This window comes from Nannobrachium achirus (genome assembly GCF_963921795.1).
Source record: "Nannobrachium achirus genome assembly, chromosome: 4".
In the NCBI taxonomy this organism is placed as follows: Eukaryota; Metazoa; Chordata; class Actinopteri; order Myctophiformes; family Myctophidae; genus Nannobrachium; species Nannobrachium achirus.
The window spans coordinates 41,452,595-41,465,102 of record NC_137813.1 but is presented as its reverse complement, the minus strand read 5'-3'; the positions used below and the strand labels follow the sequence as shown (position 1 = coordinate 41,465,102).

Genomic DNA, 12,508 nt, shown 5'->3' with positions numbered 1-12,508 from the left:
CCCTGTAAAGGAACCCACAGAGTCCCAGGAATCTACTTTACACCATGCTATCCCTGCACTAGCCTGTAGTCTCTGCTACACCACGCCAATCTGAGTTCCCAGAAGTTCTTTTTCTCGGCACTACACCACGCTATCCCTGCACTAGCCTGTAGTCTCTGCTACACCATGCTATCCCTGCACTAGCCTGTAGAGTCTCTGCTACACCATGCTATCCCTGCACTAGCCTGTAGAGTCTCTGCTACACCATGCTATCCCAGCACTAGCCTGCAGAGTCTCTGGCTGCGTGTTCACACCACCAGATCCCGAGAGAACACTGCAGGTTATCAACTACACAAAGCCCACCAACCCTAGCCCTAAACATGAGTGAATAGAATAAAATAGAGAAGAATGTTCTGTGCACACCCAATAGATCCCATTAAGAGGATTCTACGTAGTTCATGCAGTGACATTTTGAGTAACACACAGGCTCTTCCTGGCTAGCTCAGTTTTTTGTTGCTTTGAGTGTTTCTGTTTTTATCTTTTCTTTTGTGTTAAAACCTCACCCCAAGCTTCGACCCTCAGCTACTCTTCATTTGTAACATTATATCTACAGCTAACCTTCCCCTCACCCTTCATTCAGGACATAACACCCCCCCTCCCCGGCCGAGCTATGTGAGTCCATAAGTTCATTAACCACTTTCAATCTTAGCGTCCCTAGGTGTCATTGTCCAGAATTTTCTAAAATAGATATACCATCTCTCGATGCAATGCGTTGTAGATTGCCTGTTTTCACCAGTGGTTAAAGCTGGGTGCCTTTCTGCGTTGCCCCTCGACTGGCCTGTCCGTCTGCACCCATAAATAAATAAAAGCTACTTTTGTGCCAGCCAGAGATCACAGAGGGATTTTTGTTCCACGTGGGACGATGCAAGCAAATCTGCCCAGTGAAAGGGATGATTTGTTCTCCTCTGAAGAAAAAAAAAAAAAGTCTGTTTGGAAGAATATCCGGGTTTCTGAGAAATGTTTTGGCTGATATTCTAATCCTACCACTGCAATAAAACTCACCCCCAGTTGCCATTTAATGCCAGGAAGTGAGATGCTTGGTGGTTAAGGTCGGTTAGGAGAGCAGCACAGGTTGTGTGCTCTCTTTTTTAGACCAAATTAATGAGTGTTTTTAAAGTGGGTCACAGAGCCGGGGGTGAAATATCACCGGCAGACAGCGTGCCTCTTTCAGTGACTGTGCAGAAGTCAGTGTGGTGATAAGGCCTCCAGGCCACGCAGCTAACTACACTACACTCAGTGCTCACTGTGCAGAGTCACCTCACCTTTAGAGCAGTGGTTCTCAACCTGTGGGTCTCCAAATTATTTTGTGGGGTCCCCAGATGATTAACTTGATGTGCAACATTGTTTTCTCTCTCAACAGTTAACAAACCAACATAAAGTTGAAGTGTATAGATACCTCTAAAATGACAAATTAAACAGTGGCCAAATTGTCAAATATTAGAGGCAGAAATTGTGAAAATAGCTGATCTACATGCTGTAGAGCATGTAGATCAGCTATTTTCACAATAGAACCATGTTATACAAAATGGAATGCCTCAACTCTTAGTGCTCGTCAGGGTGGGGGGGTCCCCGATTTCAAATATGATTATTTTGGGGGTCGCGGCCTGAAAAGGTTGAGAACACTGCCTGCAAAGTGCACTGCAGAGTGCAATGACTCTCTCCCTTTCTTTTGGTATGCATCAAGTCATGGACCAACTCAGAGAGAGTACGGGTCCATTTGAACACTCTCTGGGTTACAGAGCTTTAAGAAAGTTCCATTTGGTTCTTAACTATCAATGATTTAGCTGGGGACCCCCTGTAATCCTTTCAAGGACCCCTGGGGGTTCCCGTACCCCAAGAACCAGTGCCTTATGGACCGAAGCAACCGGGGGTCAATGTTAGACCTGTTGTCACCTCTGGTTTGTCCTTGAGCCTCTATTATATTCTAACCTCACTTCTATCGTCAACATTGCATAACTTAAAGCAAAGAATGTCAGTACCTTGAGTTGTATAGGTAACCGGGCGTGCTATAAACTCAACATATTTGTTGATCACCATTATCTGTTGCTTCTGTGCTCTGTGATCATGGAACAGGGTGTAATGTAGCGATTTCATTCATATAGTGGGTTAGGGTTAGACTTAGTTACACTTACTTAGCCGATCTACAAGCTCAAGCTTGTATATCGTTGTTGTCGTGTGGAAACCTTGTATGTCCAAAACAGTTCGCTTTGTATTTATCATTTTGAAAATTACGTTAGTGAACATAGCACCTAACGCCTTGCATCATTGTGTACTTGTTGTTCTGCTATTTTCACTAGCTTTGTGGGACAGTCTTGTATGATGAAGCAGAGCTTTACATTACAAAAAAACATACACATTTGAAACTTGGAGATACAAGGTTTCTGCCCGACAGGGACAATATTGTGTTCTATTTTTGCTGAATGTTCGCCTATTGCCCAGAAAAGGGAAGTTGGGTGTGGTCAAACCACTATGTTGTACCTTGGTAGTTTCAAACAGCAGATCGCGGTCTCCAGCTGTGATCTTGAAGGTGTTGCTGTCAGAGACGCCGTAAGAGCAGATCTGGCCGTACGGGAAGGACTCGAGGGCCTCAGCCTCTCCCTGGCGGTACAGAGACACAGACGTAGCAGCCACCCCCAGCCACAGCTTCTGGGAAAAACTCCCCGTCGAACTCTGGAGGGGCGGGGAGAACAGAGGCGTTAGCTTGTCCATCTCAACTAGGGATGGGACGATATGAACATGTCATATCACCATTATTGTGACCAAAGAAATCACGATTTACGATATTATCGAGATGATCAACACTATTATCCTGGGGCGGAACATTTGCCAAAAAATAGCAGATCTACAAGCTCACAACGCGTCGCGACGCGTTGTGAGCTTGTAGATCGGCTATTTTTTGGCAAAGACATTTGATAGAGAGTGAAAAAATACTGTATGAATTACGTATATTGTAAGTACCTTTTACCAATTATAGAGGCTTGAATTCATGGATATTGATATTAGTTTTTGTCACATTCCTAAGCCAATAATTTGAGGAGACTTTTTGTGTCACCATAGGCAACAAAGGAGGCTCTTTGTGTCTCCATAGGGAACCACTGCTGGTCATCAAAATAATGGCTTAGGAATGTGACAAAAACTAAAGCTATCCATGAGCTGAAGTCTCCATGGGGTGAGTAATGAACTATCCCTTTAACACAACTGCTGCCCAAAAAAATACCCCTTTGTAGGGCTTTATTTATAGGCCGGAACTAATGCTCCGGGATCGGTTTCTACATGGACACATTATGGAGCGGACGATTAACATTGAGGTGGCACACCGGAAGCGGATGGTCCGTCCTCTATTCCGGTCCGTTAGCTTTCTGTGTAAACACCACGGCTTACAGATGGAGAACGGATTGATCAATTTTCAAAATTTCTATGGATATGAGAAGCTGATGGAATACGCGAACACACGATGCATAGCAGTGTCCGATCTCGCACAATGGGAACAGGATTAGCGCCCGCGTTAACAGGTAGAAGCAGCCAGCAGTGAAAGACATAGAAAAATCTTCGGTTTCCTCGGCTGTAAACAACCAATGAGTCAAGTGGTTAATACTCACAATGTAGAAGTCCACCTCGTAGAGCGTGCAGCCGAACCCGGACCACTGCCGTGCGATGGTGAGGTAGGCGGCCATGCTGTCCCTGCGGCTGTAGCCGGCCAGCCCTTTCCATCGCTCCACGATGGCGCTCAAGATGGCCGCCCCCTCCTCCTTCAGCCGGCTGCGCAGCCGCATGTCCTGCTCCACCTTCTGCTTGTGCGCCGCCGTGGCCGTGTGGCTCCAGAGCGTCCCCGCCAGCAGGCCCGAGGGGAAGCCGCCGCGCTGCGTCGCCGGGCACCCGTTCGGCAGCGCCGCCACCTGGCACGGGGCCAGGGCCTGCGGCGCCGACAGGGACATGAGGACGCGGGCCTCCACCATGTCGCCGGGGAAGAGCTCGTCCAGAGGCGGGCAGGGGGAGTGGGTGCCGAAGTCCCCGATCACACACTGCAGCCTCAGGGCAGCCAGGGCCTGGAGGTCCTCTTCACAGGCAGGCAGCTGGCCACGCACCACCATCTCATGGCACTGTGGGCACACGGTATGCACACGCACATCCAGTCAGTGGTGGGACGTGAAGGACATTTAGTAAGTACTGTACTTGAAAATAGCAGATCTGCAAGCTCACAGCGCGGCATAGAGTGCCGCGCTGTGAGCTTGTATATCTGCTATTTTTCAACAGTTCAAGCATAAACTAAGTACTACTTAACTCATTTAGTGCCACCCCTTTCACCACTAGAGGGCGCCCAGTGGCCAGAGAAAATCCCATAGAGATATGCTGGTATATGCAGAAGCCCTGCAGCCATGACTTGCCTGAACACTTTCCTTTGTGCATGACTGCATGTACAGGAAGAGGATGAAGTTAGCTTGAAGTTAGCTATTGGCTACCAAGCATTTTAGAAGCCTTATTTTCGTCAACTTAGCCATGATTAAACCTTGCACACCTCATGCATGGGAAAAAAACAGAGAAGAATGAGCTCTGAAAAATCCAATGCAATCCAGAGTGGATTTGTGCAGTTTGTTCACAGCTTTCAAACAAAAAAATCCGATTGGAAATCCGTTCAGGCATTCTTGAGATAATTGCCCTTATGTTTTACATGTAATGTAAACAAAAATGGCTGCCCTGTATGTTAGATGGGGTTGTATGGGGGTGGAACATGCAAAATCGCGATTGAAATCATGTTCACCAGATTTGATGGGGTCCAAAAAAAAAAAAAAAAAATTCAAAAAAAAATTTTTCAAAAAAAAAAAAAAAAATTTTTTTTTTTTTTTTTTTATATCCCGAACTTGTTCGGGATAGGCACCCTGTGATACGATCATATATCCCGAACTAATTCGGGATAGGCACTCAATGAGTTAAGTACAATTTTGAGGTATCCGTACTTTACTTGAGTATTTCCAATTTTCAGTACTTTTACTTCTACTCCACTACATCTCGGATCCAATTATTGTACTTTTACACCACTACATTTTATTTGAAAACTTTAGTTACTAGTTACTTTGCATATATACATTATAATATTATAAAACATACATTAACCACCATATTTTATACCATGACACGTGAGCTTGTATCTGGTATTTTCAAACATTTTGTACTTTTAGTGCTTCAAGTAAATTTTTATGGCAATACTATAGTACTTTTACTCAAGTACATTTTGAATTCCAGAACTCTAGACCTAACAGAGTATTTCTATATTGCAGAATTGATACTTTTACTTATGTAAAACATTTGAGTACTTTTTTCACCACTGACATCTGTATTACTAGGTGTTACTTGTGAGGACACTGGGAGTGATAAAGATAAAGACAGCGATAGCCGTAAACAATATCGTTTGGATCACTTTCCGCACTATCGTGCCATGACGTCAGATAATTATTGTTATCTTTATCGCGCCCAGTGGGAATGGGCCTTTAATCAGCATCGACTCAAACCCCAAACTGTAAACCTAACCTCTAAATGCCTAATCCTAACACTAACCTCTAAAAGCCTAATCCTAACACTAACCTGAATCTTTCCAATCTCTGAATCTTTAACCATAAAAACAGCCGTTTTTGTAGTTGTGAGGACCAGGAGAAACTTATCCTCACAATGTCTATTTCTCTATTCTACTATACGTTTGGTGTTTTCTTGCGATTTAGCACACACACACACACACACACACACACACACACACACACACACACACACACACGACGAGGCGAGAAGGACAGAAAAGACAGGGAAGGAGCGAGCGAGAGAAGAGAATGGAATAAAGCAGTCTGTCAGTAATAGCCTCCATACATCCTCCCCCGCCCTGTTTAACACCGTCCCATAACTCTTTTATTGGAGTCCTCAGTAAAAAGAGGCCTAATGAAGCCATTGCTGGCGTCCTCTTGCACCTCTGCACTGCAACAACCAGTGCTCTTAGTCACGCTTTTAAAGCATTGTGTTTTATTACAATTATGGCCCATAAGACTTTAATCATTGTTAAGTGTGGAAAAAACCAAACACAAACACACACACAAAAAAAAAAAAGAAAACAAGCAACGCAATGAAATACGAGGATTGAGTCATTGGCGGCATTGGCCGTTAAATTAAAACGTATTATCGGCACTGGAACAACCGCCTGTGCTGCGAGACCTCCGTCTCTCAAATCCGCAGAGACAAGAGAAGCGGTGTTCTGCCTCATTGCCTGTTCACAGAGGAAGAGGCGTGTTCTGCCCACAGAGTTATAATAAATATAGAGAGTGCATCAGATATCCCCGCCCGTCCACTTGTATCGAGTTGCTCACCCAGCACATGAAGCCACATTTCACCCCTTCTTCCGGTTGTGAAATGTGACGTAGCGAGGCCTAAGTGGCGCGTTTTGCGTCATAGTTTGTTCGTGGACGCACTGAGGCTCCAAGTTACGAACGAGCACTTCCACCATGTCAATTTGGCTTCAGCCTTCCCCCTGGTGTCTGGGGGTTTGGTTCTGCCTCATTTACCTGTTCAAAGAGGAAGAGGTACTCGATGCTGTCCACAGAGATGCCGTCAGTGTCCAGCAGGCAGTAGAGCTTGAAGCAGAGCTTCCACTGGGAGCTGGGCTCCGACTCTTTGTTGGAGGAGCTGGTGATCAGAGACAGAAAGGGTTAAATCAGTGGTTCTCAAACCTTTTCAGGCCGCGACCCCCAAAATAATCATATTCTAACTGGGGACCCCCAGAGTTGAGGCATTACATCTATACTATAATTTTGCGAATGTCTGAGTGAGTGAGTGAGTGAGTGAGTGAGTGTCTGTCTGTCTGTCTGTCTGAAACAGCGTTTCTCCTCAGTGGCTGGAGCAATTGATCTGAAATCGCATCACCATTAGCATATGAACACACCTAACATAACTGTGAAGCCCGTTTGTCACTTTCACAAATCGTATACTGTATATTAGCATTTTTATGGTGTATCTACTATCTATTCTGCATCTAGCATGAGGCACATCTATTCTGCATCTAGCATGAGGCAACATGTTTAACCAGCTCTCTCTGTGTGTGTGTGTGTGTGTGTGTGTGTGTGTGTGTGTGTGTGTGTGTGTGTGTGTGTGTGTGTGTGTGTGTGTGTGTGTGTGTGTGTGTGTGTGTGTGTGTGTGTGTGTGTGTGTGCAGGCAGGCGGGTGTGTGTGTGCAGGCAGGCGGGTGTGTGCGCAGGCGGGTGGGTGGGTGGGTGGGCTGGGGGGGGGGAATGGGAGGGGTAGCCATTAAACGAAACGGGTATTTCTTACATTGATGCTCCTACATATTATCATGCAAGCACCAGTTAAAGTTACTTTCCATCCCTCATATACTGTGTGCACAGTGCACATCCCATAACCCACACACTGCACATCATTTTGGAGCTCATATCTTTGAACGGGTAAAGGCTAGTTTTGTATAACACGGTTCAATCGTGAAAATAGCAGATCTACATGCTCACAACGCCTTGTGTTTGCGAGGCGTTGTGAGCATGATGTCGATCTACTATTTTCACAATTTCTGCCTCTAATATTTGACAATTTGGCCAATGATTAATTTGTCATTTAGATGTGCTGATACCCTCTATACACGTGTTGGTTTGTTTAATGTTGAGTGAGAAAACAATGTTGTACATTAAGTTAATCATCTGGGGACCCCCCAAAATAATGTTGTACATTAAGTTAATCATCTGGGGACCCCCCAAAATAATGTTGTACATTAAGTTAATCATCTGGGGACCCCCCAAAATAATTTGAGGGCCCACAGGGTTGGATACAGCAGTGTTCCTCAAAACCTTTACATTTCAACCCCCCCCCCCCCCCAAATACCACTGAGTGTGTACAAATGGAACCAAATGGACCATTTGTACACTCGCAGAGTTACAGACTTTTAAGGACCCCCTTCAAGGAACCCCCCACTAAGATACTGTACTAATGTCAAACATGCACAGTAAAAGCTTAATTTATACTCAGTCGGGTTGTGCGAAGGAGTATAAATAACTTCCTGACAGTACGTCATCGCTGTGTGTTAACATGGCCGATGAGTAACGAGGCAGCTTGCTGAGTTTCATGTTTGCCCTGTCATTCAGCGCCGCTGGGACGCAGACACACACGCCCCTTAGAAAAACACTGATCTCTTTCATTCCAGCCAGGGGCCCTTATCGCCAACACTGGAGCCTTTGCCTTTCACAATCAAATGACATCAGCGTCACCTTGGGCCATGCAGCAGCGACGTGCGACTGCTGCTGATAGACAACGGTGACACAGGTCCAGTTTCCCAGCAGGGCGCCAATGTTTGACTAACGGAAGAAAAGAAAAAAGAAACCCTAACCTATCCTGGCTAACCTGGCATGAGAGTTTGAACTGGGAGGAAGATGAATACACCATCAACCACTCTGGTGACATTCTTCCTACTGACGACAGATAGTTGGGATTCCTAGCACAGACGCAGACCTAGAGGTATTCTTTTTTGCATCTGGGCAAGCAACATTGTGTGTTTCGTCATGGTTTTACCTGTACAATTGTTTTGGGGTTAAATCTGCTGAAGTGTTGTTTTTTTTACCTACTGCTATTGCCAAACTGTAGCCAATCATTTTTTACACCCGTTATGCTTAGTTTTCACCGTTGCAACACTTAAAAAAATTGAATATCAAATGTGTACGGTAATATTGTATATCGTATTGATATTGAAATATTTGGCATAAATACAGAGATATGACATTTTGTCCATATCGTGTAGTCCTACTCCTTGCCGGCAGGTGCTACCCCAGCCAGTAGGAATACGTGCAGAGACAAATATCACCCTCCCCGCCTAGGCTTCCCTCCCCCGAACGCAGGCCAGTTGTGTTCGCATAGACGCCCGCAAAGCCAGATGCACTTCGGCGGACTCGAAGCCAGATCGAGATCACATTCACTTCAGTGTAACGCTGCTGCACAAATATGCATTTTTCTCCTTATCAAACTTTTAAATCACCTTCATGTTTAAAACGCGGCCTTCTCTACCGGCCGTTACAAAAGCACTGATGCCCGCGATTGTTCGAAAACTGTCCTGACTGAAAGAAAATACTATCGTGAAAGTAAACAGGACATACTTGGAATACATTTACTCCGATTACTTTTTTGACAGGACTTCAAAAGAAGGTAAAATGGCGGGTTGCCATGGGCACCTGCCGATTAAATGTTGAATAATCCTGGGCACCCTATGTGTTAAGCTGCTTGTACCCGTATGAGTGACAGGTAAAACCCTCTTGGATCCCTGCCGTGTTGTATTTTTTAGCAGTGCTTCTCAAAGTGGATTCCATGGACTCTGTGGTTTCCTTTACGGGGGTCTAAATTGACCCATGCAAGTCTGTAATTCTGACAGTGTACAAATGGAACCAAATTAAACCCGTTCATTTGTACACAGTCAGAGTTAAGGGGAGACCTTGAACTTTGAAAAGTTTGAGAGTCTCGGAGAGTGACATTTACTTTTCAAACCTGGTCAGGATGTCGGCGACGAGGGCGGCGCCGGGCACCGGATGCTCCCACAGTGCATTCTGTTCGTACAACGCAAAGGTGTTCTTGCTCTCTCTGCAGACCCAGCTTCTCCTGCATCCTCCGCACCACCTGGTGAAGGTTGTTCCAGGGACCCCGAGGAAGAAATATTTGAGTTAACAAATGTTTTTTTATTTGCACACATTTTCAGAGGTTTTTCAAAAATAGCAGATCTATATCCAGCCGGGGGAAAACTTCCCCCTGTCAGGTGAAAAGAAGCGGCTTGGACTCCTCAATGCATAGAAGGAAGCATGAGGTCAGTCTGTTGCTCTCCCCAGGTTGGCAGAGGGAGTGTAGTGCCCAGGATAACATTAGACAATTGGCACTGGGTGAAAAACGGGTTAAAACTAATCGTAGGTTAAAAATGTAATAAATGGTTAAAGTGGTTCCACGGATGCATTTCAGGTCTAAATGGGTTAATATATTGAGCGCTAAAAAACATTTTGGGGGCGGTCATTATAGGCGAAAACCAATGCTTTTCTAAAATAGGCCATGAGTGTTTACGGGAAGGTGCTGGTGTAAAAAAGGTTGTGTCCCAACCTCGTTGGCAGTGGTGTGGGAGCTAATGTAGAGTTGGCAGGATCCGGGCCCTGGGTAGTGCACCGTGCACAGCATCTCCTGTCTGCCCATCAGCATGTGGATCTCCTCCCAGGACGGCACGCATTCCCGACACTTGGTCTTCCCCAGGGCCTCGCCGATGAATGACGCATAGTTATCCATCTCAGACTCTGGCTCTGGCACTGGACCCTGCAAGGAGCACCACACACTGCAGTGAGAACCAAGTACCCAGCAATAGACGGAGAGAGAGAGAGAGAGAGAGAGAGAGAGAGAGAGAGAGAGAGTGTGTGTGTTAGGGCATTCACCAAATATTCGAATATCAAAGTCACTATTCGACGTTGTTCACTGAAGTCGAATATTCGCTTATTTTTTTTTATTGTGTTCTCTTTAAAAATATATATATCTTATAAAGCTTGGCTAGATAGGAAGTCATAAGAATGAGTTGTCAATGCCCCTGGTGGATGAATTTTGTTAATGCTCTATACCAGGGGTTCTCAACCCCTTTTTAGGCAGTGACCTCTAGAATAAACATATTTGAACTGGGGACCCCCACCCTGACAAGCACTTGGAATTGTAGGTATTAATGTGACTCGTTTCCACAGATAAACATTGTGAAAATAGCAGTTGCGAGGCGTTGTGAGCATGTAGATCAGCTATTTTCACAATGTTCGCCTCTTGCTTACTTAAAGGAAAATTCCAGAATAAAACATATTAATCCTTAATCAGCCTTTTATCACGTCTGTACATACCTGGTATGATGGATTTTTATCATAGTCCTTCCAGTTTTTACTTCTCCTGGTCTCCTCAGATCTCTCTCCCCACAGCCAAAACGGCGGTAAATTGTGGTCCTCCAAAAGCGCTAATTTTTCACCGCTGCAAAGTTACTTTTTTCTTCATAAATCTGCTATTTATAGTTCCAAGAGAACCAGTAATCCACTGTTTTATCGCGGGTTGAGGGAAATGGCCCGTTGTTGACATGATCCCAATAGTACTCACAGAAGAAGAATGAAGTCTCGCGTCTCGCGTGATTACCGCGTTTCCTTTAGCTTTTTCTTTAGCGCAAAAGAAAGCTTTCTCCTGGAGTTATTACAGCCAGTATGTACACAACAAGGCATCGTGGTATATATATAAAAAATAAGAAAGCAGAAGAATATAATCTAGTTAGTCTATTGATCGCTAGAATCTAGTAATATGACTGAGAAGGATTCATAACAAAGCATTTAACGGACTTCCTGTAGTCATAAGGTAATTCTATTACCTTTATTTATTTTATTTTTTCCTCAATACATTTCTTCGATTTTATTTATTATTTATTTATGGAATTACTTATAAAATAACTTTGACGTGTATTATTATTTGTAAACAATGTAGGCTACAATATAATCACAAAATAATCGTATTTTCCTCAAGACATTCTGCAATGCCTCACCAAATAAACGTTAGGTAAAAAGTACCTCATGAAAGACACGTTTCTGTGGTCATGAGGTAATTTTTACCTAAAGTTTATTTGGTGAGGCATTGCAGAATGTCTTGAGGAAAATACGATTATTTTGTGATTATATTGTAGCCTACATTGTTTACAAATAATAATACACGTCAAAGTTATTTTATAAGTAATTCCATAAATAAATAATAAATAAAATCGAAGAAATGTATTGAGGAAAAAATAAAATAAATAAAGGTAATAGAATTACCTTATGACTACAGGAAGTCCGTTAAAATGCTTTGTTATGAATCCTTCTCAGTCATATTACTAGATTCTAGCGATCAATAGACTAACTAGATTATATTCTTCTGCTTTCTTATTTTTTATATATATACCACGATGCCTTGTTGTGTACATACTGGCTGTAATAACTCCAGGAGAAAGCTTTCTTTTGCGCTAAAGAAAAAGCTAAAGGAAACGCGGTAATCACGCGAGACGCAAGACTTCATTCTTCTTCTGTGAGTACTATTGGGATCATGTCAACAACGGCCATTTCCCTCAACCCGCGATAAAACAGTGGATTACTGGTTCTCTTGGAACTATAAATAGCAGATTTATGAAGAAAAAAGTAACTTTGCAGCGGTGAAAATTAGCGCTTTTGGAGGACCACAATTTACCGCCGTTTTGGCTGTGGGAGAGAGATCTGAGGAGTCCAGGAGAAGTAAAAACTGGAAGGACTATGATAAAAATCCATCATACCAGGTATGTACAGACGTGATAAAAGGCTGATTAAGGATTAATATGTTTTATTCTGGAATTGTCCTTTAATATTTGACAGTTTGGCCAGTCCTGTCGAATATTCGACTATTCGAATACTTTGAGGTCGAATAATTCGAATACTAAAAATCACTATTCGTG

The 12,508-nt window shown here is 43.8% G+C and overlaps 1 protein-coding gene across 1 annotated transcript in view; it reads right to left on the bottom strand.

Moving 5' to 3' along the window:
• plekhh3 (pleckstrin homology, MyTH4 and FERM domain containing H3) overlaps nucleotides 1–12,508 on the bottom strand; it is a 58,295-nt gene that overhangs the window by 2,138 nt on the left and 43,649 nt on the right. The window contains 7 exon segments of the mRNA XM_080723736.1: nucleotides 2,518–2,709; nucleotides 3,639–4,139; nucleotides 6,582–6,702; nucleotides 9,541–9,545; nucleotides 9,547–9,678; nucleotides 10,147–10,337; nucleotides 10,340–10,353. Coding sequence (XP_080579862.1) covers nucleotides 2,518–2,709; nucleotides 3,639–4,139; nucleotides 6,582–6,702; nucleotides 9,541–9,545; nucleotides 9,547–9,678; nucleotides 10,147–10,337; nucleotides 10,340–10,353 — 1,156 coding nt within the window.